The 22,747-nt window shown below is 42.4% G+C and overlaps 2 protein-coding genes across 2 annotated transcripts in view; one reads left to right on the top strand and one right to left on the bottom strand.

Moving 5' to 3' along the window:
• Nucleotides 1–22,747, top strand: part of LOC308298147 (diacylglycerol kinase delta) — a gene marked incomplete at its 3' end in the record, with an annotated part of 221,054 nt that overhangs the window by 25,150 nt on the left and 173,157 nt on the right. The window lies entirely within an intron of this gene.
• LOC308298752 (uncharacterized protein) lies at nt 17,195–22,314 on the bottom strand. The gene is made up of 6 exons (XM_080742413.1): nt 21,877–22,314; nt 21,630–21,719; nt 21,180–21,326; nt 20,716–20,766; nt 20,018–20,074; nt 17,195–19,572 (listed from the first exon to the last, which is right to left on the bottom strand). Exons 1-6 carry the CDS (start codon nt 22,283–22,285, stop codon nt 19,355–19,357), a joined length of 972 nt encoding a protein of 323 aa, XP_080598539.1. The 5' UTR covers nt 22,286–22,314; the 3' UTR covers nt 17,195–19,354.

Genomic DNA, 22,747 nt, shown 5'->3' with positions numbered 1-22,747 from the left:
GTTTCTTGGGCTACTCTGACTGGTTGTAGGTCTAACCAATAGTCAAGAGATGGCCAATTCTTGGCCATCCCAAAGCCAGAGGGTGCCATTACAGTATATTACACCACACTGTAAGTTTAGGTCAACTTAGAATTTTAAGTTAAGCAAAAATTATAAAAGCTGAGGCAACTTAAAATGTTAAGATAAACCAACTAAACCAATTTAAGCAAAACTTAAAGTTTTATGTTTGATTGTCTAACTTAAAAGTTTTCTGAAGTTTGTTGCCTTAAAATTTTGAGTTTTCCCAACTTTTATTTTTTACAGTGATGCACGCACGCACGCACGCACGCACGCACGCACGCACACACACACACACACACACACACACACACACACACACACACACACACACACACACACACACACACTTTGGCCAGTGATGTACAGTATATTGGACCAGTTACCCATATATGTGACTCACCTGTGATATCACAGTGATTTGTCAAGGGAACCAACCCATAGACTGTAAAAAGGTGTACACACACGGCTTCACTGTGACATTTCTCATGGTAAACTGCAACCTGCGGTTGCAAGAAATTGTACTTATGTACAGTAGGCCTACTTAAGTAAATCTACTTAGTTACTTTACACCACTGTTAGTAGCAGGTATAATGTTTCCCCTGATGTTTGTTGATGCTAAATAAATATTCCAAACACCGTAGCAGACGGCACAGAAGTCGAACAACCCCGTCTTCTAAAAAACATCCAGACCTTGAAGGCAAGGCTGTAAAATATAAGATAATATTCCAACATCCTCGACGACTTGTAAATAGTTCATCCGAAGCGCCTGCCCCGCAATATACCAGACATCTACCTCTTCATCTTACTGTGTGTGTGTGTGTGTGTGTGTGTGTGTGTGTGTGTGTGTGTGTGTGTGTGTGTGTGTGCGCGCGCAGCGCGCGCATTACATCTTGAATGGCCGCATTCCCAAAGCCAGAGGGTGCCATTACAGTATATTACTCCACGCACGCACGCACACACACACACACACACACACACACACACACACACACACACACACACACACGCACACACGCACACATGCGTCTCTCTCTGGCTGTCTTCCATTGGTCAACCGGAGCCTGCTCTGACTCGGTTTCTATTGATCCGACCTCGGAACATCCCATGGACCAATAAGGAGGCTTCGTTACTGAGGTGAAACCAATCAGGGTGTCCTCATAAATATATATATATATATATATATATCAGAGATTGCGTTAGACCGGAAATTGCCGGATTTGACCGATTTATAATGACAAAGACCGGAAAATATAAACCTCATCGGACATAAGGACCGATTGAAAATGACACGGCAGTTCACCGCAAATCTCTCTCTCTCTCTCTCTCTCTCTCTCTTTCTCAATGTCTCTCTCTCTCTCTCTCTCTCCCTCATCACTCTCTCTCACATGCACGTCTGGTTGCACAAACACACACGGGTTAAGTTACACTTTTTCCTGTAAATAATAACCTGTGTGAAATAAGCTGCATTGGGAGGTGAACGGGAGACACTTTATTGTGAAGGTAAGACAGGAAATGATAGTTGTTGCTGGGTAGGCCTAGTTGTCGGTTTGTTATGTTGTCGCTATGCTCTCTATGAGCTGCCTTGGTTTTGGAATATGAGCGCGCAGTTTAAGTTATAGTACATGAATGGACAGTCAAAAATAAGTTGTATTATCAGAACTGTTTAGCCTAAACATTAATTTGCGAATGGGGCGCTGGGGGAGAGAGAAGACAGCAGTCCATTTCAGCGTCATTTTGCAATGCGCACTGTGAACCCATGGGAATTATTGAAGGCACGCAGGACAACTACAACCCATATAAAACAAACTTTATACACTCGATTGAAGTTCTTTATGAGGAGATGTTATGGAAACTGTACAAGATCACCACCAAAGCATTTTCAACCTTCCCAAAGTTGCATAACAGAGATGCAGGATGATCGTGACCACTCGACCATACTAGTGAGTAGTCTATAATTGATTCCTTTCTGGCCAGATTAATCTATCAACCTATGAAACATTGCGCAGACCCCACTTTCAGACTATTTCTCATTATTCTGTACATTATTATGTGTTGGCCTGAAATATGATGCAGAACAGAAACAACTTGTTATGAAACCATGCAGTATCTGTGCAAACACACAGCCTGCGTGAGTAGTCCAATATAATGAATTTCCTTATGCAAGATGATCGATCATCATCAAAACATACAGCTTCGGAAGCTGTATGTTTTTTGTACAGCCTACTACTCCTTTACATTCAATTAGTTCAGTCCCAACTATACAGCAGGACTTAAACTGTTGTTATTGGCTATGTTTTTGCACCTGCTTGTCATCCATGCATTAAAATTATTATGTCCGGTATTTTTATCAGATGTCCGATAAATTTTAATCATGCCGGTCACGGTGACCGGCTGTTAAAAATCCTAGCGCAACCTCTGATATATATATATATATATATATATATATATATAATGTGTGTGTATATATATATTAGGGGTGCAACGATACACAAAATTCACGGTTCGGTTCGGCTTCGATATTTTGGTGTCACGGTTCGATACTTTTTCGATACAAAAAATATACAGAAAAGTCCTTGATTTATAAATGTATTTTCTAACTATGTATTTTTTTGTTTTAACTTTGAACAATACGGTACCCAACCTCTAGGGTAGTGGTTCTCTAAGTGGGCTCTGCGGACCCCTAGGGGTCCTTGAGGGGGTTCCAGGGGAATGTGGATGTGGAGTGGTATTGTTATTGTATTGTATGGTTCGGTACAGGGTCATTCGGTTCGATATTTCTCGATTCGATTCGATTTTCGATATTCGGTTCGATATGTTGCACCCCTAATATATATATATATATATATATATATATATATATATATATATTGTAACAAAGAATAGCATATCATATCAGCTGGTGGTAACGCATCTTTGTTACTTTACAACTTTATTTTATGCTTTAACTATTGAAAAATAGCAGATATACAAGCTCACGGCGCGGCACCGAGTGCCGCGCTGCAAGTTTGTAGATCTGCTATTTTTGAAAAATCCAGAACATTTGTGCAAGTCTTTGAATATGTTGACCTGATAACGCCTCGCGATGCGAGGCGTTGTGTGCTTGTAGATCGGCTGTTTTCACTAGTTTAGTACACTTTTTTAAATGATAAATACGAAATGAACGGTTTTGAACATACAAGGTTTCCACCCGACAACGACAATATGGTTATTGTTCTTGTGAAGACCAATATCCCTTCTGGGACAATAAACAGTATTATTATTATAATTATTGATTATTGATAGTCTGTCTGTATTGTTAAGGTCAGCTCCTAATCCCTATTGATTGATTGTTGCGGCCGCCAGGTCGCAGTTACTATCAAACCTCCACCGGCTGTCAGTCAGTCAGTCAGTCAGTCTAGTCACATCATGTCACACTTTTACCCTTCTCATATCTCCGCCTCTGTTGCCCCTATCCATGCCAAGCTTTGCACGCACACTCCTTGGCTGCCAAACCACAACCTCCACCCCTCATTTCACACTTGGCCCTCTTCTAGCGCCACCATGCGGCCAATTCTTGCAAAACACATTTTTGGACACTGCTCCTACAGATTTTGCCCTAAAATCACACAAAGTGGTATACAGTATCTCTAAAGTCAATATGGCTCTGTCCCATTTCCCATATTCCCTCCTGATTGGCTACCATCGCCTTCTAAAGTTTGTTTACGCGACCTGACGGTCGCTTATCTCCCGATTAGGGAGTCTTACGGTTATGTGTTGTTCTTGTGATTTGTGAAGATCAATATCCCTTCTGGGACAATAAGTTGTATTATTATTATAATTATTGATTATTGATAGTCTGTCTGTATTGTTAAGGTCAGCTCCTAATCCATATTGATTGGTTGTGCTTAATGAGGTCACGGCTCAATCTAAATGCCCTATTACCATTGGTTATTGTCGTGGCTGGAGGTGACTGTGGGCGGTGCCCAAATACGGTTGATTGATCACGGTAAAGCAGGGGTCTTCAACGCTTTCAGGTCGTTTTAGTTGAGAGAGAGAGATGAAGCAGGGACCCCACCTTTTCAGAGATTCCATAGTTCATATCGTTTGACAGCACGATCATCAGTGTATTTTGGATTCATGTCAATTTGTGTTTTCAGATATCTAACCACTTGAACCGTCAATACTTAATAAACTTGACCTTTCGCTCCGTACTTAGTCTGCTCTTTTTCCCCTCTACACCAAACCTCTTTGTCGAAAATAGCCGATCTACAAGCTCAGAACACCTCGCAGCGCGAGGCGCTGTGAGCTTGTAGATCTGCTATTTTTTTCTCCGAATATGGAGGCTAGGGACCGGGTTCAGTGGTTAATATAATAATATTGTTTTAAACGTTGTCAATTCAATTAAGTCGGCCTAATTTGCAACGAATTACATCCTGCACATAATTCTACATTCATTAAGTAGTCTAATGATCGTTATAACAACGTCCTGCCAATCAAAATATGCCAGAATTTTTATGGGGTGTCATTAAAATGAATGTTGACATGGCACACTGACTATCTAGAAAATAAAAAACATGGCACTTCATTTCAAAAAGGTTGCTGACCCCTGCTCTAAAGCAACAAAGACGCGTTCTCGGCCTTGATTATTTAACCCATTTAGGCCTAGAATTATTGAATGCCTTAACCAGTGAAAAATAGCAGATATACAAGCTCACAGCGCGGAACCGAGTGCCGCGCTGCGAGCTTGTAGATCTGCTATTTTTGAAAAAGTCGTGAAAATGTGTGCAAATCTTTGAATATATGTATTTTCAAAGCAAACGTTTGTAACTCAAATTTTGCTTCTGGGTGGTCCCTGGAACTAGATATTTTGAAATGGGGGTCCGGGGTCAAATAAATATCATTTTGGGGGTCCTTGTGAAGGACCGTCCTTCACATGAAAAGGTTTGAGAACCACTCACACAGTAGTCTCTCAAGAACAGACTAACTGAGCTGAACACATGCTGCATGAACACATGCCGTGTTGAATAAACCTGAAGTGAACTTTTACATTTACGGAGCCGAGCGAGAGAAGCGTGAAGGAGAGGCAGATACAGTGATTGGAAATGAAATTGAAAGCGTGATGATAGACGGACAGACAGACAGACAGACAGACAGACAGAGCGAGGAAGTGGTGGTTATGGAGAGAGGAGAGAGAGAGAGAAATCACAAAATGCATGAGGGGGAAATGAGATAGAGATGAGGCGATACATTATTCTCTGTATATACAGGTATATACACTATAGCAGTGGTTCTCAATCTGTGGGACCCCCAGGGGGGTCCCCAAATGATTTGGGGGGGTCCCCAGATGATTAGCTTAATGCAAAACATTGTTTTCTCACTTAACAGTAAACAAAGCAATATAAGGTTTAAGTGTATAGACTAGGGTATCTGCACATTTCTAAAGTGACAATTTAAAGGTCATATGACATAGTTTCCAAGGAGTGGCTTTGTCTGTCCCGTACATGTTTTTTGAGGTATTCCCATAGATTCTCAAGGAGTGAGAATGTCTGTCCCGTACATGTGCCGAAATATTAGAGGCAGAGATTGTGAAAATAGCCAATCTACATGCTCACAACGCCTCACAAAGCAAGCCGTTGTGAGTATGTAGATCTGCTATCTATTTTCACAATAGAACCTTGTTATACAAAATATAATGCCTCAACTCTTAGTGCTCGTCAGGGTGGGGGTCCCCAGTTAAAATATGATTATTTTGGAGATGGATGGATGGATGGATGTCACATTCATCATAAAGTAGGGCTGAACAAGACTTACAGCAAATCAAATTGTGATTATTTCATGGAACGTTGCAACCACAATTTATGGCATCGAGTTTCTTCGGAACCGTTTATTATTCACTGTTTTGACGAAAAGTCAAAGATTCACAGAGTTTATACGATGATGATGATGATTCAACAATGACGGAACACCTCTTCTGTTATGTGATTAACTGCACCCTCTGTGATTTAAATATTATTGCAGTAGTTCATATTGCGACTTTTAAAGTTTGGTTTTGATTCATCGCGAGGGACGATCAGAAAGAATAGAGAGAACAGAATCAGAGAGGCAGGCAGACAGACAGACAGACAGACAGACAGACAGAGAGACAGACAGACAGACTGGCAGGCAGGGTGTCAGAAGTGGGATGATGAAGAGAAGACTGGATGAAAGCAGAGGAAGGACGGAATAATTAGGAATAGAGGTGAAATAGAGAGAGAGAGAGAGAGAGAGAGAGAGAGAGAGAGAGAGAGAGAGAGAGATAGAGGTGAATGAAAGCGGAGGGAGGGGTGGAGTAAAGAAGAGGACAGGAAGAAGAAAGCTTTCTAACAGGTGGCGAGAATGAAAGAGGACTAGAATGGATGAACGTGAAAAATCAACGATTGAAAGACATGCTGCTTTAAAGAGGTGGTGCCATAGTTTTTTACTTTTTCTGTGCTTTTTCTGTTTTTGCGACCGAAGGTCGCAGTTTAGTACGAGGAACGGCAAATCATGGGGCTGTATTTTGATTGGCTTCAGTAGTAGCTCTTATGGCCTGTCCATACTGTCTCCGACCACTGACTCTTTCGTTGGAGAGTTCCAACTTTCTGTGCAGCTTTCCGAACTCTGATTCGGGGTAATGCTTTTCATAAGATATGAGTGACGTCATTTTGTAGTTGAACCGGAGCTTTCCGTCCAAATGTTCGGTGGTCGGAGACGGTATGGACAGGCCTTTAGGTACTTAAGACAATCAAAATGGAGCACCATGTCTCCGTCCATCTGTCTGGACGTGTACACTTTTTTGCAGTCTATGGCTTTCCCCTCTTACACTCTGACATCACTGTGATGTCAGGGAAACCACACAAACAGAATCCCTTTCATGCCCTTATATGGAAAAAAAATAAAAAATAACTAACACTTTCTGTACACTTTTTTTTTTTTTTTAATCTTCAGGTTTACACCGTCATATGTTGCAGATTGGCTATTTTCACTATAAAAAAAAAGAAAAAGAAAAAAAAGAAAAGTGTTTGTATGTTTTGGCCCACGTACAAGACACCAAATGTATCTTTTTGGGTCTCAAGCCAAAAGGTTTGGGAACCCCTGTATTTTAAATACTCCATTGTATCGCCCACACGCAGGCAATAGAAAGCAACACAGAACGCAGCGTCGACCTACGGAAAAACCTCCAGCCATTCTCCCCACTGCCACCTGTCTCTCTTTCACTAAATCGTTTCATCTATATTGTCTGTCTACTGTATAAGAGCTTTGTCTCTCTCTCTCTCTCTCTCTCTCTCTCTCTCTCTCTCTCTCTCTCTCTCTCTCTCTCTCTCTCTCTCTCTCTCTCTCCCCCTGCTTCGCTGTCTATGAAGTCAACAAGCCATTAGACCCGCCATCCATCAGGCGGAAGACCACTGGACGCTCCATTAGAGGGACAGACAGACAGACAGACAGACAGACAGACAGACAGACAGACAGACAGACAGACAGACAGACAGACAGACAGACAGACAGACAGACAGACATCATTAGACCAACACAGCTGGATGTGACTTAAGATTAATAGCAAGAAAGCACTAGACTAGAGCCAGAGTACAGTTAGAGCCATTTAACACAGTGGTTCTCAACCTTTTCAGGCGGTGACCCCCAAAATAATCATATTTTAACTCAACCTGGGGGTCGGGACCCCCAGGTGGGGTCCCCAAATTATTTTGGGGGGTCCCCAGATGATTAACTTAATGTGCAACATTGTTTTCTCACTCAACAGTAAATAAATCAACGTAGACTGTATAGAGGGTTTAAGTGTATAGAGCAGACCAGGGCCCTTTGGTTCACTCTGACCGGCCCTTGTAGGATTAATGGCAAATTACAAAATAAACACATTTTAAATTACCTCATGCAAAAGCTGCATTGCTTTTATTTTGTCATTTTTTATTCACGTACCGGTACATATGGACGCAATGTGTACATCAGCACGTGTGCATGATCATTGGATGTTGTGTCAATAACAAGCAGGTGATCAGACTGGTCACAAGTCAAGACGACCTGCGTTACCATCAAAAATGGCTAAAGTGGCAAAAAAGCAATGCCGAAAGCCGGGTTTTCAACAAAAATTGGACTGCTAACTATTTATTTACTGAAGTCGGAGGTAAAGCTGTGTGTTTAGTTTGCGGGGAGCACATCTTGCGGGGAACACTGCCTTTTGGCCCGGCCCTCCACAATATTTGCTGTTGTTCATGTGGCCCCATGGAAAAAATAATTGCCCACCCCTGGTATAGAGGTTGTCTGCACATTTCCAAAGTGACAATTTAAGGACTTTTTAATACCTCTAAAATGACGGATACCATAGTCGTACCATAGAAGCGACAGGTCGACAGTTTCATGAGGCATTATAGTAGCAGAACCGCGGTTTGTCAGTTTGTGTCACACGTAGCTGTTTAACGGGTGTTGGCTACTGCACAAAGGAAAGAACATGACACAACATGCCGTGAAAAAAGAAACCCTCAGCCTGACTTCCTCGTTTCTCACTCTTTCTCTTTCTAATTCTCAGCATGTTGTTCTCAGGGGGTTTCACTCTACTCTACTGTCTCTTCTTTGACCTCCTTCTGTTTGAGCCTCCTCTCCTTTTGACTATAGAGCAGGGGTCTTCAACAAGGGGGTCCGGGACCCCTAGGGGGTCCTCAGAGTTACTACAGGCGGTCCTCCAAATCTTTGTGTGTATTAGAAACTTTTTTCAAAATACACTGATGATTGTGCTGTCAAACAATCAAACTATATGGAATCCATGAACAGGTTGTGGGGGTCCCTGCTTCATCTCTCTCTCTCTCTAAGGGGTCCTTGGCCTGAAGACGTTGAAGACCCCTGCTCTAGAGGCCTTCTTTTACTCTCTTTCTTTCTTTCTTTCTTTCTTTCTTTCTTTCTTTCTTTCTTTCTTTCACTTTACTTTCGTTGGCTTTCTCTTAGCTCTTAGCTTTCTATTCTTCTTTCTCTCTCTACTCCTCTCTCTCTCTTTCATCCTCCCCCCCCTCTCTTGCTCTTTCTCTTTCCTCCCCCCTCCCTCTCTCTCTCTCTCTCTCTCTCTCTCTCTCTCTCTCTCTCTCTCTCTTCATGTCTATAAATAGATCCTGAACAGACCCTCTCTACCTCTCCAAACCTCTTGAAACAGGAAGCGAGAGACGGTCACCACAACATCATGCACTTGCTCTCGCTTGCTCTCGCACACGCACGCACACACACACACACACACACACACACGCACAGACGTGCACAGGCGCACAGTTTCTAAGATGACGGTCGTTTTCGTGCGCTCAAGATGAGCAAAAGAGTGTTACATGTTGCATCTGCATGTTAATTTTTGTGTATTTATGCGTGTCGGTGGTTGTCTGCTCATGTACGTGTGTGTGTGTGTGTGTGTGTGTGTGTGTGTGTGTGTGTGTGTGTGCGTGTGCGTGTGCGTGTGTGTGTGTGTGTGTGTGTGTGTGTGTGCGTGCGTGCGTGCACACGTGTGCTTGGGCATTGACCAACAAGTCGACAATGTGATGACGTCATCAAACGATAAAGTCGACTTCAACTCTTTTACTGAGTCGAGTCGACTTGCAAAAATCACAAGTCGTTAATGCCCTAGCGGGCGCACACGTGTTCACATGCCTTCTGAATTAGTTCTCCAACTTTTTCATGTCGAGGACCCCCAAAATGATATGTACTTTGGCCACGGACCCTCCCATCTGAAAATGACAAGATTTGTGTGTAGGGGGAAAAAAAGGTTAAACATTTTTTTTTCTTCAAAAAATTGCATAGGTTGTACTGTATAATATAGCAGATAGAAAACCTCCATCCTTCTCAACTCTAGGAATTGGTCCTCTTCCTTACTGCCTTCACAGGTGTTACCAATGATACTAATGAAGGCTCTGGTCCATTCTGGTCATACCAGAGGGCCTGTTGTGTGGATTTAAAATGATGCAAACACGGAACTGAAAGTTCCTATGTTTGGCCGCTAGTTGCGCTGTTCTGGCACCAGAAGCAACATGTTCTACATAGGATTCCATTCATTTCCCCTGAACTTTTACATTAGATTTTCTTAACTTAATAAACATTGTCATAAGTACTTTATGGTTCCTGTCGCTAGTTTAAAGCCTCGATTCAATCACCATGATATGCGTTTTGTAAAAATATCGTCCAATTTATGTTATATTTGATGTTATAGCAGGGTATGCTGATCGTAGGCTTGTGATGGTTCTTCTTCGTGTGCTTTATTTGGCAAGCTCAGCACCACATTCTCCCATGTATCCCTGCGGTTGCACGTGACCGTTGGCAGCCAATAGCAATCGAGATGGTACCATTTCTACTAATGAAGGTCGAGAAGGTGGAACCCGTACAAGGGACAAAAAAGCCTAATTTTCTCAGCATAGAAACCAATGGCTTTCCACCGTCCATATTTTTTTACGTGTGCTATTACTTTTTACAGCAATCGGCCAAATGGTGGCGCTGTAGGAAGCCTTCGAAAGTGCGAACTTTGAACAGGTATAGCTCATGCTGTGTTTGAGGTAAAGCCATGAAACCTGTATACACGTATGCGTCTCCTCATGCCGAACAACTTTTACGCTCTGACTTTTGACCTTTGACCTTTAGATCTCCCACAATTTGGAATTATATGAAAAACAGTAAAAATCTATCTCCTCCTGTTTTTTTTTTGTTACGCGCACCAAACTTTTTTCACATGAACTTTGGACCAATACGGTCAGATTGATCAACCAGATTTCTTTAAATCTTTTTTAATAATTCAATCAATATTGCGGTTTTATGCAAATTATTCTTCGGCCTCTAAATCATACATGCAAAGTTACACGTTCATGGCATTTGGCAAAGATGTAGAGGGTTAGTCAAAATATCACTGAAACCAATCTTATTCCAATCGGCCAAAGGGGGGGCGCTATACGAAGCGTTTGAAAATTCAAACTTCAAACGGGCATAAGTCATGACTCGTTTCGTTTGAAGTCATGCAACTTGCTTACACGCGTGCTTTGACTCGAGCTGAAGACATCTGTGTCTTTGTTAAGTAAGCTCCGCCCTTAGATTTTCCGCCATTTTGAGCAGTTTGTAAAACACTTGAACCCACTTTTATTCTGGAATTTTCGTGTCACGTGCACAAAACTTTTTTTTACGTGAACTTTGGACCAATATCTAAAGATCTGTCAGATCGGATTTTTTTATTTTATTGAAACATGCTTTTTTAATAAATTCAATGAATATTGCAGTTTTATGCAAATTATTCTTCTGCCTCTAAATCATACATGCAAAGTAACATATTCATGGCATTAGGCAAAGATGTAGAGTGTTATTCCAAATATCACTAAAACCAATCTTACCCCAATTGGCCAAAGGGGGGAGCTATATCATTTTAAGCAGTTTGTGAAACGCTTAAACCTGTTTTTATTCTAGGATTTATTTTTGCAATTTGCATGAAACAATCTACACACAATCTAAGGACCTTTATCTAATATGCCTATGAAGTGCACACACACAAAATAATAATAATAATAATAATAATAATAAATATAGCTGCAAGCAGCGATAAAGCGGCCAAAGCCAAAAACACCTCAAATCATGAACACAGCCTGCAATGTGCGTGAAATCTTGCAAGCACATTCCCAATAGGTCAAGGAACAGATACCACCCTTCTTACATTGACCTGTTATAGCGCCACCAGCGGGTCAACCTTTGCACAACACATTTTTGGAACAAAATGGACCAATCTTTGACGTCAGTAACATCAAAGAGAGCACTGCCTGCGATCTTGACATTTTGTACTTTTATAGCCATTGTTTTCTGGCTTGAAGCGAGCCCACAATTGTTTCGAAGGAACAATATTTTCTAGTTTTAACTCTTTCTGTACACTTTTTTTGGAAAAAAAATCTTCCTCCTAGTATAATCATAATAGTTGATAATCATGTTTTATAGGGGGGGAAATCATGGCACCCCATCTTTAAGGGGGAGATATGCGGCCCTTACTTACGGGTCCATTTGGTTACATTTGTACGCTGTGTCTTCTTATCCTTGACATGTTATTTCGGTGAATGCGTACTTGTATTTTTCTTTTTTTAACATAGCGTCCAAATCGATCAATCAATCTATTATCAGACATTACTCCTTCATATTTATAGCGGAGTTGAGAGTTCACCAAAGGACACAGTTCTGCTTAGATGGTTATTTTTTGACTGTTGGTAGAAAGTGTGGTGTGTGTGTGTGTGTGTGTGTGTGTGTGTGTGTGTGTGTGTGTGTGTGTAGTGTGTGTGTGTGTGTGTGTGTGTGTGTGTGTGTGTGTGTGTGAGAGAGAGAGAGAGATTGCTGACTGAATAACTGCTATGACTGTTCACATAGGATGTGGTTTCACTTCTCTTTCGTCAGAGATCTTTTTATATACCTCGGTGTCTGTGCGTCCGTCACTGTGTCTGTACGTGTGTGTGCGCGCGTGTGTGTGTGTGTGTGTGTGTGTGTGTGTGCGTGCGTGCGTGCGTGCGTGTGTGAGAGAGAGAGAGAGAGAGAGTGTGACTGACATAGATGGCCTTGTTTTCCACTCTGAGGCTTTTTCGCTGCTGTTTAGAACGGAAGGGCTTTATGTAAGTCTGAGCTGCTGTGAGAGACGCACTTAGATCAAGACAGGCAACAAAAATGTACATATACACAGTAAACTATTATTTTTTATTATTATTCTAATAGGGCATGGGTCTTCAACAGGGAGTCCGGGGACCCTTAGGGGGTCCTCAGAGTTACTACAGGGGGTCCCTGCAAATCTTTGTGTGATAGAAACCTTTTTTTCTCCTTGAACCCTTGAACCCTCCTAAGCACTTGAACCCTATAGCGTCCATTTTCGGAGAACTTTAAAAATAGCTGATCTACAAGCTCACAACGCCTCGCAGTGCGAGGCGTTGTGAGCTTGTAGATCGGCTATTTTTGGCAAACAGCTTTGGTGTAGAGGGGAAGAAGAGGCAGACTAAGTACAGAGTGAAATGTCAAGTTTATTAAGTATTGAAGGTTTCAAGTGGTTAAACATCTGAAAACACAAATTGACATGAATCCAAAATACACTGATGATTGTGCTGTCAACAATGAAACTGGAATATGGAAGGTTGTGGGGGGTCCCTGCTTCATCTCTCTCTCTCAATTATGAGAGGAGAGATAGCCTGAAAACGTTGAAGACCCCTGTAATATAGGGCATAGCAGTGGGCGTGGTTTTTCAATTCAATGAGAGAATCAACTCCCCCCTGGATCTAAACCCTGAAAGAACGCTTTCCTTAAAACGTTTCCTCAAGTCCCCCCCCCCTTTCTGTCTGTTACCTAAACTGTACAATCAATACTCACACGTCTGCATTGTACAGTATAGGCTATATCAATTAGTCCAAGAGCTGATTCTTTATCTTTCCTTTTTCTTCTTCGTTTGAGTTGCAGCCATGCAGTCAGCAGGGCTGTCCATCCAGTTTCTCTCTCTATTTGTTTTCATTAACAATGCACTTTAATAGCGAACTTGGCCTTATAGTGTTTTCTAGAGAATCCTCTCGGACTTGGCTCAAGGACAGAGAGAGAGAGAGAGAGAGAGAGAGAGAGAGAGAGAGAGAGAGATGAGAGGAGATGAGAGAGAGAGAGAGAGAGAGAGAGAGGAGAGAGGAGAGAGAGCAGGCTCGTGCACACATAGACATGAAAGGGGCTTGAGCCCCTGGCCTGTTATCCGTCTGTAAAAAAAGTGCCCTCTCCAGACCATGCATGCAGTTTTTTACTATGGTGTGAAAGAAATGGAAATGCCCCTCTTTCCATGCCATACCTGAAGGCAGCATTCAAGAGAATAGCCTTGTCCAAACTCTCCTGAACTTGAAAGCAGCATCTTATGTGAAAGAATCGCCCTCTCTTGTGTAGAAATCCATGCCGTTACGCCACATTTCCAGTATTGACTTGATTATGCTTAGTTCAGTGTGGTATCAAGCACCGAAAAATAGCCGACCTCCAGCTCAAGCGTGACGCGTTGTGAGCTTGTAGGTCTGCTATTTTCTATATTTCCACTAAAAGGCCCTTTTAGACATTTCAGCCCCTGCCTCTCTAACATTCTCTGCCACGTCCAGAGAGAGAGAGAGAGAGAGAGAGAGGAGAGAGAGAGACGAGAGAGAGAAGAGAGAGAGAGAGAGAGAGAGAGAGAGACAGAGAGAGAGAGAGAGAGGAGAGAGAGAGAGAGAGAGAGAGAGAGGATTTATAATCATATTAGGTAGGGCTGCTTCCCCCCGACCGCTTCTACCTCTTTGCCTCTCTCTCTTTCTCTCTCACTCCATCACTCTCCCTCTGTCATTCCTCCTTTACTCTCTCTCTCTCTTCTCTGTCACTACCTGCTCTCTCACTCACATTTGTCTCTTATGTCTCTCTATTACCCTCTCTCTCTCTCTCTCTCTCTCTCTCTCTCTCTCTCTCTCTCTCTCAGTGGCGTCAGTTCAGCAAAAGCCTGGGTCAAGACAAAGGCGGGAGTCCTGAAAAATCGGGTTTTGTCCGTTTTCTCCTCGGGTTTCTACGGTTTCTTGGGCTGGATATGGCAGCCTGGAACGGTTGTTCAAGTGCACAAAGCGTGCCACAATTAACAATAATGCATTGCACCTGTGCAGCTGACCTGCGGAACCTCGGAATATACCATCTTGTCAAGATGGGGAGAATACAAGTGTGGAGAATATAATTATAATACCTGGTTAAAGTGACCATTTTGTAACATTTTGCATTTGTATTTATTTGACTGTAATTTAACAACATAATAACCAGCGCAGATAGACAAAGAGACATTCATGGATTTATATTTAAAAGTAACTTTTATTTCCCCCCCACCCCCCCCCCCCCCAGTGGCGTTTCTGAAAATTGTGGGGCCCCCCTGCGAGGAGGTGGGTGGGGGCCCTTTTGCAAATGATGCGCAGATACTCTACCGACTCGTCGAGTCGAGGGGAGCACATATAAATACACAATTAAGCTTTTAATACCACAACTTTTACACCACCAACAAGCGGAGTATGAACATGATTAGTGCCAACTCTACCAGAGGGAGCTTGACACTAGAAACACAGCTGTAAACACAAAGCAATCTGTTGGACATTGTGTTTGATATGTCCATTCTAAACAACTGTTGCAGTGGGCCGCTAGGCTAGGGGGCTGCCCAGTGGCAAAAAAAAAAAAAACATTTTTTTTTTTTTTGTTTTTTTTTTTTGGGGGCCCCCCTCTGCTGGGGGCCCCCCCGCCTTGCGGGGGTTGCGGGGGTCTCCCCTACGCCACTGCCCCCCCCCCCTGTAGCAGCTGCATACCACTGCCATACCCAATTGACACCCCTGCTCTCTTTCCCTTCCCTCTCCATTCTCTCTCTCTCTCTCTCTCTCTCTCCCTCTCTCTCTCTCTCTCTCTCTCTCTCTCTCTCTCTCTCTCTCTCTCTCCCCCCCCACTCCTCTTAGTCACGAGGCTTATAGGGCCGAGCCAGACATTGAATCATATTAAGAGGATGAAAATATTGGCAAGTTCTCACACCACGGTTTCATTAATGGAACTCTCCATTTTCTGCACTCTCGTGTTAAACGAACCCCATCCTCCCTTTTCACACGTACGCACACACACACACACACACATACTTGTTTTTGCTACATCGTGGGACAATCAGACAACGGCGTCCCTCCTGGGGACCCCCCTTTCTAGACATGCTACAGCTCTGAAAAAAATCAGGCATGACCAGAAAAAAATCAGGAACAAGATTCTGACTTTAAATTATCAAAATTCAATACTTTTTCTCCCAGATCTGACTGGGTCGTCCCACGTGGGGATGTCAGATACAACCATCTTCGTGGGGACACCATAACACACTTTCAGATATGTCTTCCTGGGGACACCATAACACACTTTCAGATATGTCTTCCTGGGGACACCATAACACACTTTCAGATATGTCTTCCTGGGGACACCATAACACACTTTCAGATATGTCTTCCTGGGGACACCTTAACACACTTTCAGATATGTCTTCCTGGGGACACCATAACACACTTTCAGATTAATGTCTTCCTGAGGACACCAGGGAGGTCAGGGAGCTGCGTTTTAGAGTTTGGAGATCATATCACGAAGTTGGGCCACTGACAGAGAAAGCTGTCTTGCCCAGCTCTGTCTGAGTATGAGGAAGCTTGAGTCTAATAATTGATCATGGTCACTATTGGTTCAACCCCCATAAACAAGTACCAGAGTATCCAGATCAGTTATTCACCCTGACAGACTGCAGAGATAGACTGTGTTGGTCTTGGGACCGCCACAAAGCATGATGGAGGTCAGATCAAATCACTAACTTAGTCATGTGCCGCTGTATTAAAATGGCAACTTACTGACTCGTCGAGCAACACTGGACTGGACTGGACAAAAAGGTTTGTCCATTTCAGAATGAACTACCTGTAGAAAACTTGCTCAGTAAAGCACAGACCAGACAGAGAGTGAAGTTGTCAGTTTGCTTGTATCAAACAATCATTCATTCATGATTCATTATGGTACAGTACCCACAGACAAGTTAATGAGTTATACTTAGTAATGATTCAAGGTAGATATTTCTGCCATCAGGTTGAGGTTGAGACACTCAGCTACACTAGGAACATGCCTACAGGAAGAAATACAAAAAATGTGGGAAGACAGCACAAAAGACTTGTGTACTGTTGCGATAGAAGGCTAGAGAATGGATTACAACCACCCTATGGACTGCTAGCATTGTATATATAAACAGTTCTGCTACCTTTAAATGCATTTTACATCAAATACTTTAAAATCACTGCAGAAAAAAAGCAGCTTTTTGTCCTAAAGCAACTGCAAAAGATGTCTGCCATTTGTTATACCCTGAATGTATATATACGTATATATAATAACAAAATGTGACAGCTGTTTACACTGTGCTGTGCCCCTACAACTCTTTTATGTTCCCCTCTTTCAACTGTATTTATAGTTAGACACTTGCTTTGGCAATTCAAATGTACATTTTCTCCTGCCAATAAAACCCCTTTGATTTGAAAATGAATTCTTATAACTCTCCACATTTTTCTGGGTTCACCATAGCACAGATATACTACTTCACACACTCTTCAGGTATTACTTAAATTTATTTCCAGTCTGAACAGAAGGTACTGTCTAAGACAGTAGCCTAAATGTAACGGTGCATACAGTACTGCAAATACAGTTATGTAACAATTGAACTGTAACAATTGAATTGAAATCTCACATTTCAAACATTGCAATAAGGGCACTCCAAAACAAAAGTCCATCACAAAAGTGATTTATGCTGCACTCACTGTTAAGTTAAAGCATGCGTCCTGTGCTTCCCCTGCGTGGAGGAAAGCAGTGTCTATTGTCCCCTAATGAAGTCACGGTTTGAATGAAGCTTGCCTCGTGGCTTAAGGCCAGTGACTTGCATAGGGAATGAACAGACACTGGTCTCCCCTCTCCTCCCTACAGTGAAATACAGGATCATGTTTTAACAGGAACACTACAACAGAATAACACCCAGGTACTGTATTAATGAAATGTAGTGCTGCCTGGACAAATACTCGAGGTACTGTCTAAGGCAGTACATCTGGCAGTGCAAATACAGTAGTTCAAATTAGTCATTATGCATCAATAGAACTATAAAATCTGACAGCTCAGAGATTACAACAAAAGCAGTCAAAAACAAAAGACTGTTACGCCAGTAACTTAGAATAGAACTGCCATAGACTGCACTCACTGTTAAAGCATTTGTCCCGCTTGCCCTGCGTGGAGGAAAGCAGTGTCTATTGTCCCCTAATGAAGTCACGGTTTGAATGAAGCTTGCCTCGTGGCTTAAGGACAGTGACTTGCATAGGGAATGAACAGACACTGGTCTCCCCTCTCCTCCCTACAGTGAAATACAGGATCATGTTTTAACAGGAACAGTAAAACAGAATAACACCCAGGTACTGTATTAATGAAATGTAGTGCTGCCTGGACAAATACTCGAGGTACTGTCTAAGGCAGTACATCTGGCAGTGCAAATACAGTAGTTCAAATTAGTCATTATGCATCAATAGAACTATAAAATCTGACAGCTCAGAGATTACAACAAAAGCAGTCAAAAACAAAAGACTGTTACGCCAGTAACTTAGAATAGAACTGCCTTAGGCATAGAACTGCCATAGACTGCACTCACTGTTAAAGCATTTGTCCCGCTTGCCCTGCGTGGAGGAAAGCAGTGTCTATTGTCCCCTAATGAAGTCACGGTTTGAATGAAGCTTGCCTTGTGGCTTAAGGACAGTGACTTGCATAAGGAATGAACAGACACTGGTCTCCCCTCTCCTCCCTACAGTGAAATACAGGATCATGTTTTAACAGGAACAGTAAAACAGAATAACACCCAGGTACTGTATTAATGAAATGTAGTGCTGCCTGGACAAATACTCGAGGTACTGTCTAAGGCAGTACATCTGGCAGTGCAAATACAGTAGTTCAAATTAGTCATTATGCATCAATAGAACTATAAAATCTGACAGCTCAGAGATTACAACAAAAGCAGTCAAAAACAAAAGACTGTTACGCCAGTAACTTAGAATAGAACTGCCATAGACTGCACTCACTGTTAAAGCATTTGTCCCGCTTGCCCTGCGTGGAGGAAAGCAGTGTCTATTGTCCCCTAATGAAGTCACGGTTTGAATGAAGCTTGCCTCGTGGCTTAAGGACAGTGACTTGCATAAGGAATGAACAGACACTGGTCTCCCCTCTCCTCCCTACAGTGAAATACAGGATCATGTTTTAACAGGAACACTATAACAGAATAACACCCAGGTACTGTATTAATGAAATGTAGTGCTGCCTGGACAAATACTCGAGGTACTGTCTAAGGCAGTACATCTGGCAGTGCAAATACAGTAGTTCAAATTAGTCATTATGCATCAATAGAACTATAAAATCTGACAGCTCAGAGATTACAACAAAAGCAGTCAAAAACAAAAGACTGTTACGCCAGTAACTTAGAATAGAACTGCCTTAGGCATAGAACTGCCATAGACTGCACTCACTGTTAAAGCATTTGTCCCGCTTGCCCTGCGTGGAGGAAAGCAGTGTCTATTGTCCCCTAATGAAGTCACGGTTTGAATGAAGCTTGCCTTGTGGCTTAAGGACAGTGACTTGCATAGGGAATGAACAGACACTGGTCTCCCCTCTCCTCCCTACAGTGAAATACAGGATCATGTTTTAACAGGAACACAATAACATAATAACACTCAGGTACAGGATCATGTTTTAAGAGTGCAGAAGTAGTTTTCTACATCTTCTGCATCCTCCTCTTTAGGGTGGCAATTTTGTTATGGACATAATATTTTACAGATTTCCAATCTCTCTTTATAAGTGCAGGCTCTGCTTTCAGACACTTGTCACATGCACTTTTGTCTGGGACCTTACAAGTATTTATAGCTCTCTTAAAGTTCCTCTCCACGGCCTCTCTCTCTTCTGGTTCCCAATTCTTCCTCTTTTCTTGCCGAGCTAAAACGAAAAAGGAATAACCGATTTGTGTAGTATTATTTTTAACCTAAAAGCTACAATTATTTCTACCACTGGCTATTTCTACACAGATTCAGCATTTGATTGGCCAGTGTAGTTTCATTTTGTAGTGTGTTGTATGTTTTGCACATCACACTTTGTTACTCTGTTTAACAACTGATTTTGTATATAAAGGTAAACAAACAAAAACATGTTAGCCTTTATGCAGCAACAAAGTAACGCTGAACTTTGAAGTCAAGGGAAATCTCACTGTGCTTATACTGTAACACTCCAAATTATCATACCATACATACACATAATGTGTGTGTTAGTCTGCGCAAGACCAACACTAAAAACTACTACAACTAAAAACTAACCAAACGCTATTTCGTGCTCGGACAGAGACAGACGCAGCCAGGAACACACAGAGCTGTCAAAATATCCTTACCTCTTTTTGGCTCCGTCTGTCTGGCTCCTGTCGGTGCTGACCCACTCCGTTTAGCAACTGTTGGAACAACAAGATCATTGTTAATTGCCACGTAGGTCAAGTAAGGCGGAGATTCTCCTACTATGCTACACATTTCCAAACTTGGTCTGGATCAAACTTAAGTCTGGTGGGAAATTACCAGTGTTTGTCAGTAACAAATTACATATTACTGTAATATTATTAGCTTTTCCAGCAAAAGTAGTGTAACGATATTACTGCCAAAACACACCTCATTACTCATTACAAATGAGCTTGTTGTTGCATGATGTGAAAATAGAACATATTTACAAGCTATCAGCAGATAACAGCAGAGATGTGCAGTAGTTTGTAGATCCTAATTACAAATGAGCTTGTTGTTGCATGATGTGAAAATAGAACAGATTTACAAGCTATCAGCAGATAACAACAGAGATGTGCAGGAGTTTGTAGATCCTAATCCACCGCAGCATTCTGCACACGACATACACTACAAGTTGTCTCTAAACAGATTGTGTTGTACATCTCTATAATTTTGCGGGTGGCAGGGGGGAACTGGGGAAAGTAATAAAGTAATGTAACATATTACTCTTTGATTCAAGTAATAAGTAATGTATTAGTAATGTATTACTTTTTCTAAGGGGTCATAAGGAAATAGTACAGCAAGTGTCCAATATCCTTACCTGTTTTTGGCTCCGTCTGTCCGACTCCTGCTGACCCACTCTGTTTAGCAACTGTTGAATGACAAGAACAACATTATTCTGTTAGTGCCACAGATAGGCCAAGTAAAGCTACGGGCATTGATTGCTACACATCTCCAAACTTGGTGAGAATCGACACATGCAACAGACTGGCCGATCGCCCTGAATTGTTGCGCAGGTTCTCCAAGATAGCGCCGCCCATGGCTGCTGTGGTGACTACGTGTTGTGTTCTGTTAGTGTTTTTTGTGTTTGTCTGTTTTTTTGTTTTTGTATGTTATATGTGAAAAAATTGATTTGAATGCAAAAATGTAGTATGCCAAAGCAAATTCCTATGTGTATTACACAATGGTTAATAAAGAAATCTGAATCTGAATTTGACAAAGCCACTTAGACCACCCAGCTGACCTGGGTCAGATAAAAAGGAAAACCCTGTCCAATATCCTTACCTCCGGTTGGCACCGCCTCCCCATCTTGCAGCGATCCGCTCAGGCCATCAACAGTTGGCACCGCCTCCCCATCTTGCAGCGATCCGCTCAGGCCATCAACAGTTGGCACCGCCTCCCCATCTTGCAGCGATCCGCTCAGGCCATCAACTATATAATGACAAGTCAAATATTATTTAAGTAAATGTGCAGGAGATAATTGTGTCTGCCATCTCTCCCTGTAATGTCTTTGTGTCAATTACAAATGGCGAGAGCTGTAAAAGGGTGGCCGTCTCCAAGCTGATAACTGTGAGAAGCAAACAACTGGCAAGAACATTGGAACATCAACTGTTCCGTTTTGCATGTGACAGTGAAAAACAACATTATGCTAAAATGTGTTATGTATCTCAACAGTCGAGGGGTGCTATAAAGATGTAACAGAATATGTGCTGCTGTAATGATCAAAGTATATACCTTCCATGACCTCAGGCCCCTCACACATGTTGTTGTCATCACACGTGCCGTCCCCACACCCGTCCTCAAACGCGTCGTCCTCACACACTTCTAAGGATTAAAGGCACATTTTCAAGATTTTTCTAAAAAATGCATATATATATATATAAGCTTGTAGCATGGCACAATGGCACTCGGTGCTGCACTACGAGCTTGCGCATCTGTTAAATTTCAATAGCTAAAGTATAACAATGCATGAAACACCCACCATCTGGATCGATGTGAATTTCATCCAGGTTCTTGCCTTGGAATTCTCCCATTCGTCCCTTCTCCATGGCCAGGAGCACTTTGCTCACCCTGGCGAGCTGCAGGGTGCTCTCCGGAAGCCTATAAAACTTGTCGTGAACTCGGATGCTATGTCCCATAAAATCTGCTAGCTGCCCCCGCTCCGTATCTCTTAGATTCAGAACCGTTGAAAGGGTTGCTAGTTGTTTCCTCAGTTTGGTTCCTGTAATTGCTAGGGGATTCTTGAGGTCACACAGTTTGGTGTACTCTCTGAGAATATCACTGGTGCGAAAGAATGACATACTGGTGGGTATGGCGAATAGATAGGGGTTGTCCTCAAGGACACCACATTCATTTCTGTATTCACAGAGACAGACCACTGATTCCAGCATTAGCGGAGTTAATAGAACGGGTACCTTGTTTTCACACTTTCCCTCAATTTCGATTCTCGCAAAGTGTGTGCACAGCCTTTTCTCGAGGTCAGAGAGAGCATAGTTGATGTCTTCGTGGTTGGACGATTTGTCTCTCGACAAGAAGTCTTGTAGCTTAATCTGGTTCATCTCGCCTTGTCTGCGACGGTTGAAAAGCATAACCTGAACTTGAGTGACCCTGGACAGTTTCCTCCAGTTCTCCATAGACACTGTAGACTTGAGATCCTCAAGGTATTGCTGCTGCTCTTTCTGTAAGTACTTGTGCAATTTTGCGACGTCTTCAGTCAGAGGAAGAAGCAGTGGGGCATTCCACTTGGCTTGAGACAGGGTCTTCCGACATTCATTTGTTACATCCTCAGCCCATCTTGCGTCGTAGATCCTTTGGAAGTTAAGTGCTTCTTCAGCCAACTGTTTGTCTCCGCT

The sequence above is a fragment of the Nannobrachium achirus genome (genome assembly GCF_963921795.1).
Source record: "Nannobrachium achirus genome assembly, chromosome: 14".
Taxonomy (NCBI): Eukaryota; Metazoa; Chordata; class Actinopteri; order Myctophiformes; family Myctophidae; genus Nannobrachium; species Nannobrachium achirus.
The sequence above is the reverse complement of the archived record's forward strand: the minus strand, read 5'-3'. Positions and strand labels throughout refer to the sequence as shown.

Coding starts and splice junctions, on each gene's coding strand:
- LOC308298752 (XM_080742413.1), bottom strand. CDS start 22,285: ATGCTGGAATCAGTGGTCTGTCTCTGTGAATACAGAAATGAATGTGGT. Junction 21,327..21,629: donor GGGGCCTGAGGTCATGGAAG/GTATATACTTTG, acceptor GTCATTATATAG/TTGATGGCCTGAGCGGATCG. Junction 20,767..21,179: donor GGAGGCGGTGCCAACCGGAG/GTAAGGATATTG, acceptor GTCATTCAACAG/TTGCTAAACAGAGTGGGTCA.